We start from the raw sequence: 25,605 nt of genomic DNA on the forward strand, positions 1-25,605 counted from the left end.
CTGTCTCGGCACGTTTAAGAGAAGTCGGACTGAAAATGCTCTGTGCAGTTACAAAGTCTCTCATCAGGAGAAAAAATCTAAAGGCTAGGCTCACATTTGCTGAGGAGCAAGTTGTGTGGAGAAAGAAGAACTGGTCCAAAGTTCACTTTAGTGATGAGAACAAGTTTAATTTATTTTGGTAACATGGGAAACATTATGTACTGTGTCAAACTGGGGAAAGACTGAACCCCGAGTTCGTAAAGAAGTCAGTGAAAGGTGGAGGAGGAGCTCTTATGCTTTGGGGGATGTTTTGTGCAGCGGGAGTTGGGCCTCTTATAGCTACATGGCAAGATGAATGCAAATGTTTATCAGAACCTCCTTCAACAACATGCAGTGTGTTCCCTGCAAGCATCTCCCAATCAGCCGGCAATTTTCATGCAAGACAAAGCCTCCTTCACACTGCAAAACAGGAGAAGCATTTCCTTGAAGCCAAGAACATTGAAATAATGAAATGGCCGTCTCAGAGATCTAAACCCAACTGAAAATCTCTGGGAAATCCTTAACAATAATATTATGTTTAAGAAACCCACTACAGTTACTGAGCTATGGAAGAGATGACACCAGCGCAGTGTGAGAAACTAGCGATATCCTGTGTCCTACAATTCCTACTAATTTTTGACAGCTGTAATCTTCCAAAATGTTAGGTGTAACATTCTTTTGTGCTCTAGTGGTTACTGTCATTTTCATCACTTTTATTGAAATGCCTTGGTTATTTTGTCAAACATGTTAGTATAACAGTGTTATACCCACAGCTGATATTTCGTCACATTTTGAGCGATGAAGATTAACACCATTTCAGAAAAAAATCAAGTATTTAATAAATTTATACTATGGATGACCACTAATATAAATACGGGGGGACATGTCTCTCTAAATTGTGTATAGTGCTTACACCCCTTCTCATCCAGAGCCAAAACTTTAAGTAGACATCAAGCTAGATCAGTATGATCATTGCTAATGTTTCTATTTAAACCCCAAATTCATATTTTTTAATTATGTTATGTTACTAAACATACAAGAAGATGTACATGGTATATGGAGAAAAAAAATGCACATCCTTCACCTACTATGATATTTATTTAATTATACCAATACTGAATTAATCCAGTGGTTCCATGACCTCCAAAGTAACAACATGGGGTCCAGTCATCACCAGCTTTGAAAGAGTATGATAGTCCAGGTGAAGCACACTGCGTCCATTCACTCGGCACACAAACTGGCGAACCTAAGCAAAAAAAGAAAAAAAAAAGATTGGAGACCAGCTGATGATGGATTCAAAATTTTTATTGCGTAAGCAACTGTGTTTGTGTTTACGTGTTATGATCACCTTAATTCCTGCTGCCGCAGCAGGGCTTGCAGGATCCACAGCCTGAACATAACAAGGTGATTTTCCGCGTACTACAAAGCCCCAGCCTAGGGCATCACCGAGGATCTTTAATTATAAAACTCACATAAACAAACTGTAGTTCAATGTTCTTTTCATGGCCAGCTAAGCGTGATGTATGCAAGACTTACCGTAAGAACTCTTTTTACAAACGGAGCACCAGGAGATAACAGCTCCTCACAGGTTACATGTCTTTTCAGCACTGTAGAAAATAATAATACACACGCATTTTATGATCAGAGTTTGAAAACTGATAGAATGCCTGTGATAGATTTTCAAAAACATGCAAATGCTCTCCTATAACCTGATGTGGGATTGCATCGTACTGCAAGAGCAGCGGTAAGAGAAGCAGTGAGTGGGTATCCATGTGAACTATGCTGCTGGTGGGTCAAACTTCCACATCGTCCATCCAAAGTAGGTTGAACTGGAATTATAAATTAGAAAAGTTTATACACATTTAGAAGTTTATACATTGATCTACAACACCGTTTGAAACTTCAGCATGATTTACGCCCTTATGCTCACCCAGGCTGCATTTATTCAATAGAATATACAATAATACAATATTAGCACAATTTAAAATAACTGTTTTCTATTTGAATACATTTTGAAATGTAATTTATTCCTGTGATGGCAAAGCTGAATTTTCAGCAGCCATTATTCCAGGTTTTGGTGTCACATGATCCTTTAGAAATCGTTCTAATTTTGCTGATTGGGTAATTCTTTTAATTATCATTGTCGAAAACAATTGTGCTGCTTAATTTCCTTTATAACAATTTCTTTACTTTCCTTCATCTCTGTTGAATAAAATGTATTTTTTATTTATTTTTTTTAAATCAAATAAAGAGTTTATTTGTAAAAACAGATAACTCCTTTTTTTAACAATTCTCAGAAATCATGTTTTTTCATTGTGCGTTCCAATTAATCTCAATCAAACTGCATTTGGGTTATTTTGACTAGGTTAAAAAATAACAAAAAAATACAGCTAAATAACACAATAAAAACATGATAACATAATAAAAAACAATAAAAAGTTATCTGTATTTGCAAATAAACTCTTCATATACTGACCCCATTAAATTAGTTTAGTAATTACAAATATATATCAGTAATTTGCTCAAATGGTTATGTTGGCCTAATGGGTAGACTTGTATTAGATTTTGTCATGTGTCAGGGGGTCCATGAGTAGTTTGTGGTTATGAAAAGGAGCCTTTAGTGTAAAATAAAATAATGAGAAACCCTAGGTTATGGAGCTGGGTTGCTGACACAAAGGTTGCAGGTTACATGTATGGGTGTCCACGAAAATGGAGAGTTACTGAGCTCATTATGCTGATATCCCAGCTGTGCCCTTGAGCAAGGCACTTAACTTCATATTGCTTTCATTACTCCAGAGGGGTTGACCAGGCAATTAGTGTGCTGAAACTCCCTCTGGTTAAATTGGGCCATTTGCCTAAGCACCACCTCTCAAGCTCTAACACTCCATATCAAAGCACTGAAATATATTTGTAGTATTTGAACTGATTTTACTACCACATAAGAAGTCACTGTTGCCTTCAGGTGGAGGGGTTTTGTGGACTGTAAAGGGACTTTCAGCCTGGTCTTCTTGGCTTTGGTGTGTTACACATTCAACCTCTTCATTCTCTGTCTCATGCAACAGTTCAGAAAGACGGCGCCGCCGGCGAAAGTTAATGCAGAATTGATACAGCAGCCCGCTGTCAAAGAAGTGGTGCTTCAGAGAGACTGCAGAGTGAAATGAAGATTGGACCGTTTCAGCAAGGCAAAGCATGAAGAGCGAAATCACTGCAGATATAACAGTTCTTCAAGAGGTCATCGCTATATGCGCAGGTATGTCGCATTAGATTAATTTAACAGGGATTTAGACCTGGCTAATGGCGAAATAAAACACACACTGCCATAATCTAGGTGATAGTTACTGTTCTTACCATGCTGAATGATACCATGCTCTAGTAGGGCCTTGCAGAGATCCAGTCCTTGCCGTCGACTCTCTATTTCACCGTTCTGTAGCAGCCAATCAATTAACATGTAACCAGGGAAAGAACGTTCATAAGCCACTCCCTTTTCCTGTCTCAGCTGTAAAATGTCAGAGTCTTTGCTGGTAATCAGACTGTAAAAAGCAACAGATGAATTTTTGATAATCTTGACTGAAAGAGACTAATATTTGCAACATTTGTTAATGTAGATTAATGTTAATTACTACTTTTATTAGTGTACTACCATTCAGAAGTTTGGGGTTAGTAAAAAACGTGCATGTTTTTGAAAGATGTCTCTTTGGCTGCAACAATATCAAACAGTAATATTGTGAAATATGATTAAAATTTACAAAATTACAAAATAACTTACATATTTTAAAATGTAATTTAGTGATTGCTATGATGATTTAGTGCTCAAGATATTTATAATTATCAATATAAAAAATAAACAGTTTTACTGCTTAATAGTTTTGTGAAAACCACAATACTTTTTTTCCGAAATCTTTGACAAATAGAAATTTCAAATAACACCATTTGTTTAAAAAAAATCCATCCTTTGTAACATTACAAATATATTTACTGTCACTTTTGATCAATTGAATGCACCCTTGCTTAACAAAAGTCAGTGTTAATTCCTTTAAAAAAAATGTACTGATCCCAGACTATTGAATGGTGTATATATAGCAGGCTTAAGGTCTTTGGGAAAGTAGCTTAAAGACCCCTAGACAACAAAATGTATAATATATAGTAGACCAATATTATGTCATAATAAAAAAATTCTCAATGCATTTGAAACTTACTTAAAAAATAAGTAGCCTACCAAATGAACATTTAAAACTTTTTTTTTTTTACACTTCCTATAAGAAAATGTCTTACTGTTCACACAGCCTCTGTCCACGCATGAAGATCTTAACCTCTATGTTGAAAGGAAATGTGCCATCATCCTTTTTAAATCTGTACAAGTATTTGGCGTCTTTAAACACAGGCCACTTATCACACACTATAAAGATGAAAAGATGGTAAAGTATACAATCAGTCTTCTCAAACATTAAGAATCAAATAAATGGGTCCTAACATGAGTCAACAGAGAAGGAAAACAGACATGACCTTGTTGTATCACACGCTTTGTTATTCGGTGTACAGTAAATAATATTGTACCGTGATGAATGATATCATGGTCCATGAGGTGCTGCATGAGCTGGACAGCAGTCTCTCGATCAGACACTTCTTTGTGAGCAATCAGCCAGTCAATAAGCTCCTGAGCCACAAAACAATTTGGGTACGTTCGCAAGTGGTGTCTGCGGTCCTTCATCAACTTGCTATCATGTAGTCGCAATCTTCAAAATCAATATTAGCAACCATTATTATGCTTACACATTACCTAAATATTACATATAATATTACCGCCTACTGTATAACAGAATAATGTTTCAATATATTACAAATAATTAAATATTTAAAGTCTTGAGATATGCATGGTGAGATTAAAATCTATATTATGTAAATCCTGGGACTAACTTTGTTAATATAGCGTACCTTAGCTGTTCTCCGGCAATCATTACCTCAGCCTTTTGGTGTCTTGTCATCATTGTACTTTGAATGTTTCCCAGCAGCTCCATGAATGTTCTGTCAAGTCTCTGCTTCTGTGCACTTGTTTCCTTCGCTTTATTGGTGCTTTTGTGTTTACTAAATATTCAGCGGACCGAGGCACCAGTTCTTCGATACTGTGAATGTTGTGTATACAAATATAGGCCTATTCCGACTACATCTTTGTTACAAGAACTTTAAACATTGTTCCAGGTTTTGGGTGATTTTACAGCCAATACTTTACTGACAACACATTTAAAGGCAGTTGCACTGATGCTGTCTTAACTGTTCATCTTCAAATGTAAAAATTGCCTACCGTTTTGGAAAGTAGAAAACATATCAACAGCTTCACATAATGGCCACAAGGTGTCAGTAACAGAGCTAACAGAGAAACACTGTCAAACCTCATGAGATCTCGGAGGATCTGAGATAATTGAACTCGGGTCCAAATACCATCTTAACTCATATTAAAATGACTTCCGTTCAGAGATATAGGCTATTTTAACTTTGTTTTTTTCAGTATCACTTATCTTACATTACAATGTCTTGTTACAGCACGGTCTTGTTTCTGAGAGTGTTTGCTGAGGGGAGAGAAGTCGTGTGTGTGTGTGTGTGTGTGTGTGTGTGTGTGGCCTATATGTATATGTAAATGTAGCTGGGTGACTCGCACAAAATATGTCAAGGTCATATTTCTCCCCAGAATGATCAACATGTAAAAATGCAGCTGTAACTGTTTGTTTGTTTATTCTCATAATTCTTAGATATTCGCATTTCTCTAACTATTTATTTTATTTTTGTTATCTGTCATGTGCATTATAGTTCATTATGTTGTATTTATGTTATTTAGTTAATTACTTAATGCTTATAGTATGTTATTTAGTTGAAGCCTTAATGTTAGTGTCATGTGCTACCCTGATGGTCTTGTGTGGATGACACTGTGCTCTGACTTTATTATTGTTGGTCACAGTTGCTAGAGAGGCCAACTTTAAGTGATCACGTGGCATTCCGTTGAACCACCTGTGAGTATCAGTACATTTTACAATGGCATTCAGGTTTTAATAGCTCAGATTTATTATGGCAATTAGGAAAAGTGACATAACAGTCACAAAAGTGCATCCCCGAATGTTACTGTCAGTGACCGTCATGCTGTAAAATATGCGCTGATTACATTGTGATAGTAGCGTGTTCATATGGACTGCTTATTTAAAATAAAATAAAAAGTGTGATAATTTGATTTTGCTTCATAAAACCTCTTATTAATAAGGCTCCCTTATCGTTAGGCTATACAAAATACAACTTTTTCTTTTGATTTAGAGTAAACGTAACTTGAGAGTGACAGCTGTGATAGGAAAGAGGGCGTGGCCTCGCGGAGCGGTTGCTTTTAAAGCTGCGTGATTTACTTTCTTTTCAACACAGCTACATCCTGCGCTGGACTCCGAGAGATCAGCTGAAACTAAAAAGCGACTTGCAAACTTTCTGTCGGCTAAGGCGTTTAGGGGGGTGGCTAAAAGAGCTGTCTTGTCTTCCAGCTCGATTTTAGAAGTGGCGGAACCGTGTTTTCGGAACATTAATGCAACCTAAACCGAAGTAAACAAGTTGTTCGCTTCATCGAAACATCAGCAGAAATCATGACGGCGGAGCAGCATCAGCTGAATTTGGACTACGGTGACTTTGACATGAGGTTTGATGTGAAAAAGGAGGCTGCAGCTTTGGGACCGGACCGCTCATTTATCCAGCAGTGCGGCGTACACGTGCCAGGCTCCGTGTCCAGCACGCCCATGAGCACACCATGCAGCTCCGTGCCTTCATCCCCGAGCTTCAGCCCAAACGGACAGAGGAGCGGTACTGAAGATCTCTACTGGAGCCTGAGCACGGGGGCTTATCCGCAGCAATCAGATCCCCACTGCCTTGAACTGACACCCGAGGATGTCCGGGAAGCCTTAAATGCCAATCTCATGCATGCACACCCGTCTCAGCTCCACCAGGCAGAGATGGAGCATGGATACAGGAACGTCGGTCAGTTCCACGCACCAAACATGCATCAGTACCATCAGCAGCAGTACACCGAGCTCGGCCACAATCCTGACTTCGCGCACGGCAAATGCGTGGATCAGATAATGCAGCATCTCGACTGTGCACCTCAAGGCGCGACGCACCTGAAGTCGCATAATATCCACCAGCAGACACACCACAGACGCGGCGAGCGCGCGGAGAGCCGCTTCTCCGACCAGCAGCTGGTGTCCATGTCTGTGCGCGAGCTCAACCGACACCTCCGCGGCATGACCAAGGACGATATTATCCGGCTGAAGCAGAAACGCCGTACCTTGAAAAACCGCGGGTACGCTCAGTCGTGTCGGCACAAACGCGTTCAGCAGAAACATCTGCTGGAGAACGAGAAGACGAGCCTCGCGACGCAGGTGGAGCAGCTGAAGCACGAGCTCAATAGGCTGGTGCGCGAGAGGGACGCGTACAAACTCAAATGCGAGAGGCTAGTTGTCGGAATGAACTGCCAGAGTAATGGACCCTCTTGTGAAAAACCCTCATCACCTGAATTTTTGCGATAGTTCTGCATATATTATGTTGCTAAAGTTTCTCTTTAATAATATTAAAAAACATGATTGTTTGCTGGTCTGATCAGCTGAAACATGCCTAAAACCAGCTGGAAGACCAGCAAACGACTTCTTTTTAGGTGTTTTTGTCAGCAGAGGAGAAAGTTTTAATTCTGTTATTTGGTATTTTATATTTTCACTCAACTTTATCTCTGACATGTCAAGCTGGTTTTGATAATGTATCTTTTATCTTCTAGTTTTCACAATAGTTTCCATTGGTCATCTCAGCTATGCAAATGACATTTGACCTTTTTGGCAATAGATGCATTGTGGTGGTATTTTTGTTTGTTTGAGCATTTTGTATATCTTTAATTTGTTTCATTAATCAGTTGTATTATTTGTTCCTTGAAACTCTTCTGAAGAGTAGACAATTGTGATTTGCATTTCATTGTTGCCTCCAGAATAAATTTTTGAAGAAAAAAAAATCATTCGGGTTCCCTTATTTTTCTTACACTTCCCCAGAACGCAGTTCAAACTGTGTTTTTGCACGAAACTTGCGTAGCATGGATGTTTTATATGTAACCCATCAACAGACTGACTTGAAACACACACAAAATATAATGAGAACATAAAAAAAAAAAAAAAAACAGTACACAGGTATGTCTATTCGCAGCAACCTTTGACCTTGCTTAACGGCTGTTTCCTGAGACAACTGTGTTTCTAATGACTCGAGAGACTCGGAGAAGAGCTGCACAACACTGATTGTACTAAGGTGGAAATAAGTTTTGCCCTCTCCTTAAGAGGAAAGCAAAGGCCATCCATCTGAACTGTTTTTTTATATCTCTTGAAAGTAATTGTTGTACTACGAACTCCAGTAACACTGAAGGTTTTGCTGGAAAGACCAGCCCATTATGACAAACTTTTACGAGCAAAATGAGTAATCTACGCTCTAAACCACAATGTTGGAACATTTGCACTTTGGTAATGAATCGAAAATGATTTAAATATGCAAACTTTAAGTCATAATGGTAGCTGAAATAAGTAAAAGAGGAGTGCTGATACACTTTCACAACACTGACATAAATATAGATCTTCAAACACTGGTTGTTATTTTTGTTTTACACAACTCTCCTTTTCTCGGGATCCAAACAACATGTGTGGCGAAACAGCCTTTAACCCTTGACCTTGTTGTCAACTGCTCCTTAACAGTTAGCGCAAGACTGACCTCCTTGTAATGACGTGCCACCTGTGCAATACAGGTTCACAGGTGCAAGAGCAGTTCTTCACTAAGCAACAGCTTTCTCATCCCAAAGTTAGCTTGTCATTCATGAGAATGATTTTTATGAAAGCATTGTATGGTCTGATCAATAAAAATTGGACTAATGTGCCATATGACTTTAGAGATAAGCTTGGCATTCATTCAGGTCTGTTTTTATTCTGGTCCTGTTTTGTACGTTTTCTGTATACTGATCGTTTCTCTATACAAATGCATGTATTTTTTTTTGTATCATTAATTGGTGTTTTGTTTTGTGCTGTTCTTGTTGTGAGAAAGACTCGGTGTACAGTGTTTTATCACAGGAAAGCAGTGCTGTTGTAATAGTCTGTAACAACCTCTCCTTGCACGTGAGATATTGTGGCCGTTCCCTCCTTCCCCCACTCTGCCTTTGCCCGAGGGGGAGGGGGCCATTGAGTCAGCACTCTGCCCAAGGTGTCTGCTGCTCTGTGGCATCAGAGGGTCACTGAAACCAGAAAGACTGAGGCAGGAAGAGACCACTAACAAGCAAAAGCGCAAAAAGAGTTGGTATTAGACTAACAGAGGCTTTCAAATTCTGGTTGTAAAACGTTAGTTATGACTCTGTATGAGCTGGGTTTAAAGTATTTATTGTACACACAAATGCACACTGTTAATATTTAGTATTAATTTGTCAGCTTGCCACATTGTTCAGCAACTGCAAGTTATATTTAAGTTTAAGAACTATAATTTGGCAGAAAAATTGTTTATTCTGTTTATTGATTATTATTATTATTATTATTATTATTATTACATTTTATAAATGTATCATTTATAATTTAAGAATTTAATTTATTATTGTACTGGTTTGCTGTTACAGCCATCTAATAAAATAAATACAATTATATTTATTTATTTTAAGTATTATATACATTGTTTATTACATGTAATATCTTTACAGTTTATATTATTTATAATATAATACATTCATTTAATGTTTTATATTTATTACAATTATAAATTTGACAGGCTACATTTATAATTGTATATTATTCATAGTATAAAACAATAACATACTAATATTAAATATAATGAAAAATATTAATTATATTTAAATAATCATTGCTTTTAAAAATATCATTTATATGATTTTCATTTTATTATTATTTTTAATTGTATAAATGTATTGTATTTAGAATTTTAATATAATATACGTTATATTTATTACATTCATAAATTTAATGTTTGTTTTAATGTTTAAATTAAAATTTAATATACAATTAGAATTTCATATTATGAGATATATATATATATATATATATATATATTATGATTGATAATAACATTACATTACAATAGTGAATATATTGAATACTGTTTAATAACACTGATTAATTAAATTAAAATGATAATTAAATTTGCACCATATAATTTTCATTTTGATATCATTTTATTTATAATTTTTATTATTTCATTTATAATTTTAATATAATATACATTATTTGTATCATTGTAATATACATTTATAATTTATTTATGATTGTGTAATTATTAAAATCATGCATTCAGTAAAATTGATCAATTATATCAAAACAAGATTATTTTGTGCCATGTAGAACATTTAGAATTTTACCATTTTAAAATTTTCGTACATACAACGTCTGTCTATAGTAAAACAAGAGCAAGTTCAGTTCAGTTAGACCACTAAATAGTCTCTTGCAGAACATTGAGTCAAAAGTGCCTGATCTCTCAAGCAGAACTTGGCTGGTCAGAACTGGTCTGTTCCTGCTTTCTGGCTGTTTTGTAGTGTGGATAATACCAATGTCCTCTATCTCTCTCTCCCTTCACGTGAACAGCAGCAGTCGTGTGGCAGTGAGGATGGATGGGGATATATGGGGCTTCCTCTTTCACTTCCTAAATAGGGGTCTGGTCAAGTGACTTTGTTCGAGAGTGAGGGGAGATGAAGTGAAGGAATGCAATGCGGCAGTGGGGTTGGTGGTTTCCGCTCAGGATGTCCACTTGTTTCTGCGTTTGGAGCCATGACAGCTAGTGGGGTTGTGATTCATTCTGATTTACGGTTTCACAAGCACTTTAAATCAGTGAATCGTCTCGGTTTCGTAAGTTCTGGACTTATTTTGCTATGTAGTGACAGTAAGGTGGTGCAGCAATCTAATGCATTGCCAAACTTGTAGATTAAAGGGAAAATTCATCCAAAAAAAAAAAAAAAATTCACCTCATGGTCGTTCCAGACCTGTCATAAAGTAAGTCATACATGTTTGAAGTGACATAAGGGAGAGTAAATGATGACAGAATTTTCATTTTTAGGAACCATCACAATATCTCGAGTTTTCTTACTGCATACTTACAAATACGTTTTGCAAAGGTGGAAGCTTAGGTGCTTAGGAACTTTGCAAACAAGTCTCTTGTGCATTTTTTTAGAAGAAAACCTCAGCTAAGCAGATGCTTGCTGGTCTCTTGTGCGTCAGAACTGATGACAGCACTTCATGAGCACACAACATACACATGACCCACTGAGGAGAATTCAGGCTTCCTCCCACACTGTCACTTCCTTCTCCCTCCCAGACCTCTGCCACTGATACACTTGCCTTTTAGCCTGGCTAAAGTACAGGATTAAACCGGCCGTAAAAACTCTGTGGGTCACGCTTTTGTCAAAGCCTCATGTGCTCTCTTTTATTTTTAACACCACAAACTTAAAGGCTGAACATTTCATGAGCACTGAGTTGACAAAAAGTGCACAATTGTAAGTCTGGAGCCGCAAAGGCTACATCCTGAATATTTCACCCAGCCACCTCAGGATACAAGGATACACTCGTAAAAATATAGTTCTTTATTGGCATTGATGGTTCCATGAACAACCTTTAACATCCATGGAACCTTTTCATTCCAAAAAAAGGTTCTTTATAGTGGAAAATGTTTTTAAACATTCTTCACACTAAGAAAATAATGTTTTGTTTTGCTTTGCTTTGTTTTTTATTTTGATTTGTTTTGTTTTGATTAGTTTTTTTGTTTAGTTTTGTTTTGTTTTGTTTTGTTTTGTTTTGATGAATTTTTTTTAGTTTTTTTGGTGTTGTTTTTTGTTTTGTTTTGTTTTGTTTTTTTGGGGAGCCCAAAATGGTTTGCTGAAAACCCCTTTTTGCAACTTTATTCTTAAGCGTGTACAGTAAGAGAGCATGTACATCTGAATAAGATTAATTTCTAAACCTGGAAACAAACTAGATGCTAAAAGTAAAGGTATCGTTTTTAGATTTATAGTGCTTTGCTGGCAGTTGTACATCTGTCTAACAGTTAAGATTACCCAATCAGCTAAAAAAAAAAAAAAATGTGTCATGTTCAGTGGAATTAAAGATAAATGTTCTTCATTGAACACAGACTTTTTCATCTTAATATAGTTTAGCTGGGGTCAACTGTAGCAGACAACATGGAGTAATTCATGGTGTAACGGAGTAAATGACAGTGGTTCCTCATATGCAACAAAGCAAACGGGTTGATATGCACCTAACAGATATAGCAGCAATCGTCTCTAATGTATTGTTTAAAACTGCCACATCCCAAGTGTGCAGTCAAGAATGTCACAAATGTTTCTAAAAATGTTAAATGAATAAATCATAAATGTTTTATGATCTCCTAACAAAATGTGAAATTGGACAGGGATGAGAGAAAGTAACTCATGCTGTGACACATATTTTACTAACATTGATGATTCATTTTAAGTTTAGTTAGTTTTTGGTAATTCTGATTTTGTCATTTTTATGATTTTTTTTTTTTTTTTTTTTGTCTGTATGGATTTGATCAAGTTTTAGTAAATTTAGTACCTCAACTTAAATAAATGAGAAATGTTGCATTTGTAAATAGCTGAAATAAAATAAGTTTAGGTTTTTCATATTTTATCTAATTTCAGGTAATGTTTATTTTATTTCAAGTGATGAATTTTAATATCCCTGCAAATAACTAACCATCTCAATGTTTGTCCTTTTGTCTCCTTAACATCAAGGATGACATAATATCTAAGTCTGAGTAAAGAAATTCTCAGACAAAGTGTTAGTTTCGAAGAGCACAAAACATTTCACGCCTCCAGTTGGTGTTTTACCGCTCATGTTTGTCTCTGCTGATCTTGAAACCAGCTCGTATAGCGTAACAGGACCATGATGGCGAAAGAACATGGGGACAGAGAAGACGAGCTTTCCCACAGGTGGCAAATAGGGATCAGGCTTCAAAAGGTGTTATCAGGCCTTGCCATCTCATGTCGAGCTCGCTTGTCAGCACTTTCTCCACCAAGGGCATTTGACACTCTCACTCTTGTGTGCATCAACAGAATGAGGAAGTAATGTGTTAATTTGAGGTGACATTTCACAGCAGCAACTGTACCACAAACATTTATCTGCATTATTGTTTCTCGTAATGAGACTGCATTATGTATACTTATTTTGTAATAGATACCACAATACACACAATCAAATAATCAAACAAAGCTGATTTTGATTATTGAATTCTTTCTTCAACTACAGGCTATTTTCTTTTCTGTTTTGTTGTATGAAGGTCATGTTAAAATGGATTTTTTTTTTTTACCATGCCTTTAATAATTTTGCTACTTTCTAAATAATGATAATCTAATCAATTAGTAAAATTAATTAACAGCCTAAAATATTTATTGTGTAAAAATTATTTGTATAAATTTGACTTATTCATATGACAACCAACACTTTTGGCCCTTTTTTTGGCATTTAGTGTACAGTAATAAGCAGGTTTGAGATGAGATCAAATCTGAAAAAAAGGAAAAATGTAATGAGAATATCCAGTCATGATCATTTCAATTCAGTTATTTTGTTAGTGCAGAAAATCTGAATGATTTAATATTATTTAATTGTTTAAAATGTCATTTCCTCCACAGGATGCTTTCAAACACAATGCATACACTACTGTTCAAACGTTTGTGGTCTGTAAGATTTTTATGTTTTTAATGGAAATACAGGAAATATAATTGCAATTTAAAGTTTTCTATTTGTATATATTTTAAGATGTAATTTATTTCTGTGGTGGCAAAGCTGAATTTTTCAGCAGTCATTACTCCAATTTTCAGTGTCCTTCAGAAATCGTTCTAATATTACTGAACAGTGTGAAAACAACTGCTTCTTTGTACTTTTGTGGACACTGATCCAGTTTTCAGAATGTTTTGATGAGTTCAAAAGAACAGCATTTATTTGAAATCGAACTTATTTTGTAACAGTCTATACCCGGGTTTCACAGACACGGTTTAAACCTAATCCCAGACTAAAATCTAAATCTGAGCTGTTTCAACTGAAAGAAACTTGCACTGACTGATCTTAAAATATATCAGTGCCTTTATTGTGTCTCAAGATGCACACCAGTAATGGTTTTTCTAAGGCACGTTTATAAAAATGACTTAAATGGCCTAAGTTTAGTCTGTGCCCTGTCTTTACTGTGACTTTTGAAGAAATACCCTGAGAAACTAACAAGTGCTCTGTTGCCAGTCATACAGAGTGTTTCTCCTCTTAAATTCTTCCTTGCTCTGTGACCTTGTTTTCATACCTGGTGGAAAGGTGAAGAAACCCACCTTCCCACAGGAGTCAAGTGAGAGGTGAATCTGGCATAAAATGACCAGCCGTTTTATCTGTTTATCCATCAGCAACTCATCTGTATGTCCAAACCAAAAGGCCAGTTGTACAATGCTATGAGACGGCTTTTGAAATCTATCTGCATGGAACTTCTTAAAGATGACTCTCACTCATAGCACTTCGTATTTATGGCCTGTCTGTGCGTGAGTGTGAAGACAGACACCATGATGAAAAAGCAGACCCTTTTAATTGTAACTGCTGGTAGTTTTACTACCAAATTCATGCAAATATCCATCTCGCTGCATGTGCAGTGTAAACAAGCATTTAGTGCTTGGAGACAGAGAAAGAAACACACAAGTATGGGAAAAGATCCACTCTGTCACCTCCACAACAAACTGTGATACTGAGAACAGTAGCGTGCCACTCCCTGCTGTCAAGCCACCATAAAGAAGAAGTGTATAAATACCGCCGATAAACAAAGCACTGAGTCTGCAGAAAGTCTTTTTGTGGTGTGAGAAAACTGCATGTTTGTCAGTCACAGGATTAGGACTGTCTGTGATGTCTATTGCTGTATACATAATAACTCGTCCTGATGATCTGACAGAAATCAAATTAGCTACTTAAAACACTTGCAAAAAAAAAAAAAAAAATTGAGTCATTAATCATTACAATAGTACTTGACCATATTGGCCAACAGGATGTTCCATGGAAGTTGTTTCTTAATACTTTCAAGGTTTATGCATTATAATATGTAGGCCTGTTCAATTTAAGTAAACAGCAATATACTTTTGATTGTTCACTAACAGACCAAAATAAAACACCCAAGACTTTTTAATGTAGTGAGAAAAGATCGTTTTTCAAATTTATTTAAAAAAACATTTAATGTTCATTTTAAATTCATTTGATATTCAAACAGTCTTTTGAAACAATCAAACACGTTGCCATTAGTGATAAGAAGAAAACTATTAGCAGATTAATTATTGTTAGCTATATTATTACTTTATATAACTTTCATATGAAGGTGAAGGATGTGCAATATTTATCATTTAATATAGACATATAGCAGAAAAATTAAGCTACATTAACTAAATGAACACTGAAACAATTTTAATCATTTTGCCATTGATAAGAATCAGATGTTGTCATTATTTAGTATTGTTTACCATTTATTATTGTTAGTGCATTGTGTACATAAAAGTGTTTTCTATTCTATTATAACTTTTAATATTATTTGTATTAGATAAACCTTGATTTGCTTATTTAATTTTAAATATATAATTTTTAAAAACATTTATTTGAGTGTTTTTGCTTTTTCACAGAACAAACTGAACAACGACAACCAAGAAAAAAAAGAAAAAGATAATTACAATAATAAAATAAATTAAAATGTAATAACCTATGACAAAACAACAGAACACTGAGGGACAAATGCATACAAAGACAAAATTATGATTTAACTGGTCAGGTAATGCATAAACAGGATACAAATTCATAAATGTTGAAGAGCGACTTAGTCAAAAATATCATTTTTAAGGAAGGCAAAATACTGTATTTATACAGACATATAGCAGAAACTGTGATCTCCATTGCTTTCTTTGTGTAATATTACTGTTCAGATGTTCTCTGCAGTAGACTCAATCAATGAAATCAAAGTTGTGCTGATCTTGCAGGACAAGCTAAGTTTCCCTTCCCCCTCAGTCCCAGCACCAGTGGTCTTCCAGACATATGCGTCTAAACGCATTACCGCCGGTGAATGTAGCATGATAAACGTCAGCATGTAGAAGACGTCACCCCGATTTGTTTTGTTCTTCTGGCCAGCCAGTTTGGAGAGCAGGGAATACCCTTGAGTTTAATTCAAGTTCATAGCACCTCACAGGAGAGATACAGATTGCACCATCTGCATAATTCAGACAGCGTTCACATTGACATAGACAAGTGATTTTGACTAATTGTTTGATGATTGCATTAGGTTCTCAATCTCTCAAACATGTAATGCAACCCCTTGGGCTGTTGAAAGGTGAGTAAATGTTTAGCAATGCACAGTTGCCTTCTGTAATCAAAAAGCTTTTTGGCCAAAAGAATCTGGTGTGTGATTTGAATCTGATTGCCACAATAAAAACATCGAGCTTAAAGAATAAATATTAGATGTTGCAAAAGGTCAGACAGAATAAAAAGCCATTCTGCCTCTGGCTGTATAATAATGTGAGAGCACTTGCTTCTTCCTTGTTGTTAATTTTACATAACCTTTTTTTTTTTTTTTACATGATTATAAAACAGTAAGTAAATAATCATTAAGGATCATTGACCTTGGTCATCCTAAAACAAATAAGTTTTTTTTTTTCTGTAAAAATATGTATTTATTTAACACGAGACAAGATCATTTTTATGCTTTAAAAATTAAAGAAGAAAATGCAAATGTGGTAAGAAAACATCTTTTCATTGAAAATGCATTCTCTGAAAACTATAATATAGTCATCAACAAGAGACCTTCCCCGTTTCCTTTCTCAGTAATGTCATAGCACTTCCATTTCAATTTTCTCTGTCGACTTGCTGTGTTTCATTTCTAGTCTCTTTGCAGTTTATCAGGCGGTCATTATTCTTGACCTCATTTGGCCTACAGCTCAATTTGGCCGATCATTTAAAAGCCTTTAGCAGACACATGAGCAGCTAATAGATTACATCACAAAATCCATATGAAATCAATTTGCATGAATCAATAAGTAGATGGAGAGTCTGTGAAACACACCAAGACGGTACTGATCAATAGCCAAGGTACATGTTATTTAACAGCTAGCCAAGCACCAGCAACTACTTTCCGACCCATTAGTTTTAATAAGTTGAAATGTGACGACCATACAATGAATTAAATTTAAAAGTGAATATTTGTGTCAGCTGTCAATGCTGGATGGTTTAGAAAGGCTTTAACAGCTCCTAGGATCAGCTGTAACTTCACACTCTGTCATAAACTGATGAGGCAGATGGAAAGAGAGCGGGTAGAGCAGGCGCGTCTCCTCGACAGCGGCTGGTTAAACCGTGAGAGTGAGAGGGTTTGCGGTGCATCCGAGCTGGGAGATGGGTTGAGATAAAGACTCTATGAGGCAGCAAGAAACGTTGGATGAGGGTGAGTGAGTGAAGCAGAAAGGGCCTTATCTGTTTTAAACAGTGCTCTCCGCTCAGGCGTCTCTTTAACCACATGCAATCAGATTTTTCGATCTCGATAAGAAAAAAAGAATAAAAATCGTGAATTACCTTAATCTTTTTTTTTAAAAATGTATTAAAACCGAAACTTGTGGTTATGAACCATTATAACGGTCTAAAAGGCAATTAGTCCTTCAATAATGTGGCTTTAGAATTCAGTATTTAACTTTCATTAATGTTAATGCTATATTTGCTGTATTTATTAAGGGATGCTCGGATTCTAAAATTTTGGCTGATATAATAGGCCGAGAATTGTTTTCATATTACGGTAGATAACCCGTGAATGGCTCATATTACAATTCTTTTTTTTGTGTAAATAAATAAAAAATAAAACAGACTAAAATCAATCATTTGAAATGTTGCAAGTGATTTATAGCATCACAACATTATAATGTACAGCATGAAAAATGGATATGCATTTAAATATTCAATGCCGATTTGATACAGATTACATTTAATAGTGTTAATAATAAATGATTAGTGTTTTAAAGCTTTCCATTTAAGTTCAGTAGATGATGGAAAGAATAATCTAAATTTAAAATTAGGTGAAATGAGTGTATCCCTAGTTCACGTGAGATTTATTGGTAGTATATTGTCAGTGTTAGATGGAAAAAAGGTTAAATATCAAATATCGACTGATATTGATAAATAAATGACAATATTGGCCAGTAACCAATATGGTATCATTATTTTGTGTATACCCTTTGTAGGAATGCATTAGTTTGTATTAGTAATAATGCATACTAATACTAATTAGCATTAGTAATAATGTAAATCTAAAAAATAATTCAATAGCCAATATTGACTGATATCTGATTGAAGTCAAATTGGCCAATAACCGATATGGTGCCATTATATTGTTTTATATGAATGCGTCATTGGTAGTAATATTTGTGAGTATAATTATTGGTAGTAATAAATGTGAGTGTTAGATGAAAGAAAAAGGTAATCTAAGTGTAAAAACAGCATGCAAAAAAGGTACATTGTGCATTACTTTTCCTCCTATTTCTAACCAAGGAACTGCATTGTTTCTGCATTGCAAAGACAAAAGTGCAAAACAGATGAGCTGGCCTAAACACAGAGCTGCACCTGTCACCTTCCCAAGCCACACGCTCAGCCCATACAGCAAAGACCACAGGACACAAAGACTGCTTTCACCTGAGACACACCGTGGCTTCTATTAATAGCGCAGTTCGGCAGTGGTGCTGACACACACATCTAGAAGTAGCGGTGGTGGTTACCTTCACTGACAGCAGTTACTATAATGTGGCTTGTATTACTCATGTGCTGAGAGAGTGTGAACCAAGGTCATGAAGCTAAAATACTGACAAATAGCTCTCACATTATTTATCTCCGCTCTTTTTGGTCAAAGGAACAGTCTGAAATCAACCCGAGAGCTCTAAATGTACTAGGGGAAGATACGAAACAAAGGGCAAGAACATATCACACCGGGGAGCGAGCAGAAAAGTTTACACACGCCATCAACTCTAACATGCTGCGCTCCGCCGGATCCACAGGGATTGAAAACAACCGTGTGTCATCATCATTTGAAGGCCGAAAATAGGAGCGGGGGCGTTGAAAATGAAATCTCTCCCGAAAACTACAAAAGAGTCGGCCGAGCCGTTTTGGCACGCGTCATCACATTGTTTTCCCCTGACTTGTATTTTCATGTCATTGTTTTGTATCCTCAGGCCAAACACCCTCCTCCAGATGGTGACTGTTCTAGTCTCCTCATGATGGAAAGTCACATGTTTCTCAGAGCCCAATGAAGGGCAGAAGAGCTGACGAGGGCAGTCGGGTAACAAAAGGTCTCCACCTGCGAGTCTAGTTTAATTGGGATGACACATACCTGTGTTAGGGATGGATATACACCCATGTATTGCCAAATGTGTCCCATTTCCCTTTTAAAATGGTAAGACAACTTGCCAATAGCATACAACACTTTCTACACTTAGTATCTTGAGTAAAGTTTTTTCCACCAAGCAAAAATCTTGCATCTGTTTCTGTAGGCATTTCCATTCATGCTCAGCATACAGTTTTTGAGATCTTAAAGTGACTGTTCAGACAAAAATCATTTACTCATCCTCATGCTGTTCCAAACCTGTATGATGGATTTTTCTTCTGGAACACACACAATTGTTTTTTGTTTTTTTGAAAAATGTCTGTTTTTGGTCCATACAATAAAAGTCAGTGGGGTTTAGTGTTGTTTAGACTTTCATTTTACAGACGAAAATATTCTTCAAAATATCTTCTTTTTATGTGTGTGTGTGTATATACATATATACACACACATATACATATACATACATACATACATACATACATACATACACACACACACACACACACACACACACACACACACACACACATATATATATATATATATATATATATATATATATACAGTGAGGAAAATAAGTATTTGAACACCCTGCTATTTTGCAAGTTCTCCCACTTAGAAATCATGGAGGGTCTGAAATTGTCATCGTAGGTGCATGTCCACTGTGAGAGACATAATCTAAAAAAAATCCAGAAATCACAATGTATGATTTTTAACTATTTATTTGTATGATACAGCTGCAAATAAGTATTTGAACACCTGAGAAAATCAATGTTAATATTTGGTACAGTAGCCTTTGTTTGCAATTACAGAGGTCAAACGTTTCCTGTAGTTTTTCACCAGGTTTGCACACACTGCAGGAGGGATTTTGGCCCACCTCCACACAGATCTTCTCTAGATCAGTCAGGTTTCTGGCCTGTTGCTGAGAAACACGGAGTTTGAGCTCCTCCAAAGATTCTCTATTGGGTTTAGGTCTGGAGACTGGCTAGGCCACGCCAGAACCTTGATATGCTTCTTACAGAGCCACTCCTTGGTTATCCTGGCTGTGTGCTTGGTCATTGTCATGTTGGAAGACCCAGCCTCGACCCATCTTCAATGCTCTAACTGAGGGAAGGAGGTTGTTCCCCAAAATCTGCAATACATGGCCCCGGTCATCCTCTCCTTAATACAGTGCAGTCGCCCTGTCCCATGTGCAGAAAAACACCCCAAAGATGATGCTACCACCCCATGCTTCACAGTAGGGATGGTGTTCTTGGGATGGTACTCATCATTCTTCTTCCTCCAAACACGTTTAGTGGAATTATGACCAAAAGTTCTATTTTGGTCTCATCTGACCACATGACTTTCTCCCATGACTCCTCTGGATCATCCAAATGGTCATTGGCAAACTTAAGTCGGGCCTGGACATGTGCTGGTTTAAGCAGGGGAACCTTCCGTGCCATGCATGATTTCAAACCATGACGCCTTAGTGTATTACCAACAGTAACCTTGGAAGCGGTGGTCCCAGCTCTTTTCAGGTCATTGACCAGCTCCTCCCGTGTAGTTCTGGGCTGATTTCTCACCTTTCTTAGGATCACTGAGACCCCACGAGGTGAGATCTTGCATGGAGCCCCAGTCCGAGGGAGATTGACAGTCATGTTTAGCTTCTTCCATTTTCTAATGATTGCTCCAACAGTGGACCTTTTTTCACCAAGCTGCTTGGCAATTTCCCGTAGCCCTTTCCAGCCTTGTGGAGGTGTACAATTTTGTCTCTAGTGTCTTTGGACAGCTCTTTGGTCTTGGCCATGTTAGTAGTTGGATTCTTACTGATTGTATGGGGTGGACAGGTGTCTTTATGCAGCTAACGACCTCAAACAGGTGCATCTAAAATGTCCACCTCCACTCCATTTATTATCCTAAATTAAAGGCAGACTAACAGGTCTTTGAGGGTCAGAATTCTAGCTGATAGACAGGTGTTCAAATACTTATTTGCAGCTGTATCATACAAATAAATAGTTAAAAATCATACATTGTGATTTCTGGATTTTTTTTTAGATTATGTCTCTCACAGTGGACATGCACCTCGATGACAATTTCAGACCCTCCATGATTTCTAAGTGGGAGAACTTGCAAAATAGCAGGGTGTTCAAATACTTATTTTCCTCACTGTATATATATATATACTAGTCAAGTATAAAGTGAATCAAAACCATTGAAGTGGATCAAAACCTTTCGTCAAAGTTGTCCTAAAACCAAAATGCGTTCTTGACTTAGGACAATTTTGATTAACTTTTTGATCCACTTCAAATGTTGATTAAATACATATATGCACGTGCACACACACACGCTTGTTTTAGTGGTTTACGGGACTCTCCATAAGCGTAATGGTTTTATACTGTACAAATTGTATGTGCTATTGCCCTACACCAACCCTACACCTAAACCTACCCCTTACAGGAGACTGTCTGCATTTTTAGATTAAAAAAACACCATTTAGTATGTTTTTAAGCCTTTTGTTTTACGGGGACATAGGCAGTGTCCTCATAAACCACCTTCAAATTGTAATACCTCTAGATCAGTCAGGTTTCTGGCCTGTTGCTGAGAAACACGGAGTTTGAGCTCCCTCAAAGATTCTCTATTGGGTTTAGGTCTGGAGACTGGCTAGGCCACGCCAGAACCTTGATATGCTTCTTACAGAGCCACTCCTTGGTTATCCTGGCTGTGTGCTTGGTCATTGTCATGTTGGAAGACCCAGCCTCGACCCATCTTCAATGCTCTAACTGAGGGAAGGAGGTTGTTCCCCAAAATCTGCAATACATGGCCCCGGTCATCCTCTCCTTAATACAGTGCAGTCGCCCTGTCCCATGTGCAGAAAAACACCCCAAAGCATGATGCTACCACCCCATGCTTCACAGTAGGGATGGTGTTCTTGGGATGGTACTCATCATTCTTCTTCCTCCAAACACGTTTAGTGGAATTATGACCAAAAGTTCTATTTTGGTCTCATCTGACCACATGACTTTCTCCCATGACTCCTCTGGATCATCCAAATGGTCATTGGCAAACTTAAGTCGGGCCTGGACATGTGCTGGTTTAAGCAGGGGAACCTTCCGTGCCATGCATGATTTCAAACCATGACGTCTTAGTGTATTACCAACAGTAACCTTGGAAGCGGTGGTCCCAGCTCTTTTCAGGTCATTGACCAGCTCCTCCCGTGTAGTTCTGGGCTGATTTCTCACCTTTCTTAGGATCACTGAGACCCCACGAGGTGAGATCTTGCATGGAGCCCCAGTCCGAGGGAGATTGACAGTCATGTTTAGCTTCTTCCATTTTCTAATGATTGCTCCAACAGTGGACCTTTTTTCACCAAGCTGCTTGGCAATTTCCCGTAGCCCTTTCCAGCCTTGTGGAGGTGTACAATTTTGTCTCTAGTGTCTTTGGACAGCTCTTTGGTCTTGGCCATGTTAGTAGTTGGATTCTTACTGATTGTATGGGGTGGACAGGTGTCTTTATGCAGCTAACGACCTCAAACAGGTGCGTCCACCTCCACTCCATTTATTATCCTAAATTAAAGGCAGACTAACAGGTCTTTGAGGGTCAGAATTCTAGCTGATAGACAGGTGTTCAAATACTTATTTGCAGCTGTATCATACAAATAAATAGTTAAAAATCATACATTGTGATTTCTGGATTTTTTTTTAGATTATGTCTCTCACAGTGGACATGCACCTCGATGACAATTTCAGACCCTCCATGATTTCTAAGTGGGAGAACTTGCAAAATAGCAGGGTGTTCAAATACTTATTTTCCTCACTGTATATATATATATACTAGTCAAGTATAAAGTGAATCAAAACCATTGAAGTGGATCAAAACCTTTCGTCAAAGTTGTCCTAAAACCAAAATGCGTTCTTGACTTAGGACAATTTTGATTAACTTTTTTTGATCCACTTCAAATGTTGATTAAATACATATATGCACGTGCACACACACACGCGTTTGTTTTAGTGGTTTACGGGGACTCTCCATAAGCGTAATGGTTTTTATACTGTACAAATTGTATGTGCTATTGCCCTACACCAACCCTACACCTAAACCTACCCCTTACAGGAGACTGTCTGCATTTTTAGATTAAAAAAAAAAACACCATTTAGTATGTTTTTTAAGCCTTTTGTTTTACGGGGACATAGGCAGTGTCCTCATAAACCACCTTCAAATTGTAATACCTCTGTCATACCCATGTTATTATACAAATTTTGTCCCCTTAAACCACAAAAACCAGTACACACACATACTGTATGTATGTATGTGTGTGTGTGTATATATATATATATCAAAATAAGATATAAGATATTAAGTCTTGTTTTCTGGTTATTTTTCTGAAATGTATCAAAATTATGCAGGCTTATGTTTAAAGAAAAATGGTCTTGTTTTACATTAGAATTGTTTATTTTTTCTTACCCCATTAAATTAAGTAGGAACTTTGAATGCCATTTTAATGTAATTTATAGATTCCCCTCATTAGTTCAGTTACTGAATTATGGACCTACTTGTTTGGGTTTAGGTAGAGAAATTAAACATGAACTGTATCTTTAGTAGCAACGACTGCTTTTTAAAAACCACAAGCAGGTTTCATTACTCAAGAGGAGTGATTAAAGCTGTGATCATTGGACAGTCATTGAGTTGTACCTGAGGGGGAGGCTGTGGCTCAAAACACTCATGAAAACAAGATAAATAATTAACCGCCAACAATCACTTGTTGTTCTGTTTAATCAAGCTATTAATAGTAAAGCTCAGGGGTGGCTTTTGAACGTAGAAAAATTCAAGATGGTAAACAGCATCTGAATGGTAATTTATTTTGAGTGTTAATTACGGCCGCCTTTGCCTGAATTTTAGGTTGAATATATTTTTGTAATATTTATTAATTTTTAAAAGGCACTTTTTACCTGTTAAAATGTAATTACAATTCACATAAACAACCCATGTGGATTTTACAGCAAACATCACACGACTAAGAGAGTCATTTGGCAGTATTTTGACACTTAGGCCATGAGGCAGTATGCATAAATCTTCAAAATTATCCAGAAATCAATAAGACACTGATTCTATAACAAAAAAAAAAAAGAAAGTGTGAGAAAAGCATAAATATAAAGTACTGTTCAAAGGCTGAGGTTAGTACGATTTTTTGTTTTTGGAAGAAAAGTTTTGACTGAAGAGTCTAAAGCTGCAATAATTTGATTAAAAATACAGTTAAAACAATATTGTGATATTTTATTTAGAATTTTTTTGAAAACTTGCTTCATATTTTAATATTTTAAATTTTTTTCTGTAATATTAAAACTCAATTTTTTTATTCCAATTATTATTATTCCAATCCTTTATCCCTAAGAAATTATTTTAATATGGTGATTTGGTACTCAAGAAACTTCTGATTATTATTATTATTTGTTGAAAATGGTTGTGTTGAGTATGAAGTGTGGAAAGTTATTTTTCAGGGTTCTTGAATGAATAGAAAATTCAAAAGAACAGCATTTATTTGAAATAGAAATCTTTGTGACACTGTAAAAAAAATTACAAATAAAAATTGTTCAATTAAATGTATGTTTATATTTTCGACAATGTTAACCAAGTCATCAGTCTCATGAGTTGCAAGGTGCAAGATAATAGCGCCCTCTGTGGTTTACAGAGAACTATTGCTGGCGTGACATGAGGACAGACTTCCCAGAATTCCTCGTTCTGTGAACACTGTGAACACACAGTTACTGACCTAAAATAAGGGCAGCTGTTTTAAATGATTTTTTTGGGGGGGGATAATTCTGCCTAAGTAATTCTTGCAATGAGTCAGTTTTATGCAGTATCCATTGAATTATAGTTAAATACAGTGGGGTCCTGAAGTATGTGCGAAACCACTAGTGAAAATGCGTTTAAGACTAAACATTTCATTACAAATTAACAGCACAATGATTTAAATGAGGTTGTTGAGTTTTAAAATGTAGGTCTACATACATTTTCTTGAGTGATTCAGTGGAATCAAGAACATCTGATTTTTTTTTTTTTTTTAATAAACAAAGGAGTTCATATGATTTGTGTCACGAATTTGCTTATTTGAATAGTGACCTAGATATGGTGCAGAATCTTACACATTACTTATTCATTTTATGTATTAACTTTAATATACTTTTTTCTTTTTTAACCCTAAAGTTTTGGAAA

At 36.4% G+C, this 25,605-nt stretch overlaps 3 protein-coding genes across 3 annotated transcripts in view; 2 read left to right on the forward strand and 1 right to left on the reverse strand.

The window, feature by feature from the left end:
• Positions 1-164: 164 nt before the first annotated feature.
• On the reverse strand, positions 165-5,408 carry si:dkeyp-97e7.9 (DEP domain-containing mTOR-interacting protein). The gene is made up of 9 exons (XM_058792219.1): positions 4,951-5,408; positions 4,573-4,751; positions 4,291-4,414; positions 3,367-3,548; positions 2,954-3,163; positions 1,728-1,847; positions 1,555-1,625; positions 1,367-1,471; positions 165-1,264 (listed from the first exon to the last, which is right to left on the reverse strand). Exons 1-9 carry the CDS (start codon positions 5,031-5,033, stop codon positions 1,139-1,141), a joined length of 1,200 nt encoding a protein of 399 aa, XP_058648202.1. The 5' UTR covers positions 5,034-5,408; the 3' UTR covers positions 165-1,138.
• The window catches only part of zhx3a (zinc fingers and homeoboxes 3a), a 41,079-nt gene continuing 18,721 nt past the window's right edge, over positions 3,248-25,605 (forward strand). The window contains exon 1 of the mRNA XM_058792214.1: positions 3,248-3,268. The gene's annotated coding sequence lies outside the window, so the exon portion shown is untranslated. The remainder of the gene's footprint in view (positions 3,269-25,605) is intronic.
• On the forward strand, positions 6,399-8,042 carry mafbb (v-maf avian musculoaponeurotic fibrosarcoma oncogene homolog Bb). The gene has a single exon (XM_058792220.1). It carries the CDS (start codon positions 6,630-6,632, stop codon positions 7,563-7,565), a length of 936 nt encoding a protein of 311 aa, XP_058648203.1. The 5' UTR covers positions 6,399-6,629; the 3' UTR covers positions 7,566-8,042.

The sequence above is a fragment of the Onychostoma macrolepis genome, chromosome 11 (assembly GCF_012432095.1).
Source record: "Onychostoma macrolepis isolate SWU-2019 chromosome 11, ASM1243209v1, whole genome shotgun sequence".
Taxonomy (NCBI): Eukaryota; Metazoa; Chordata; class Actinopteri; order Cypriniformes; family Cyprinidae; genus Onychostoma; species Onychostoma macrolepis.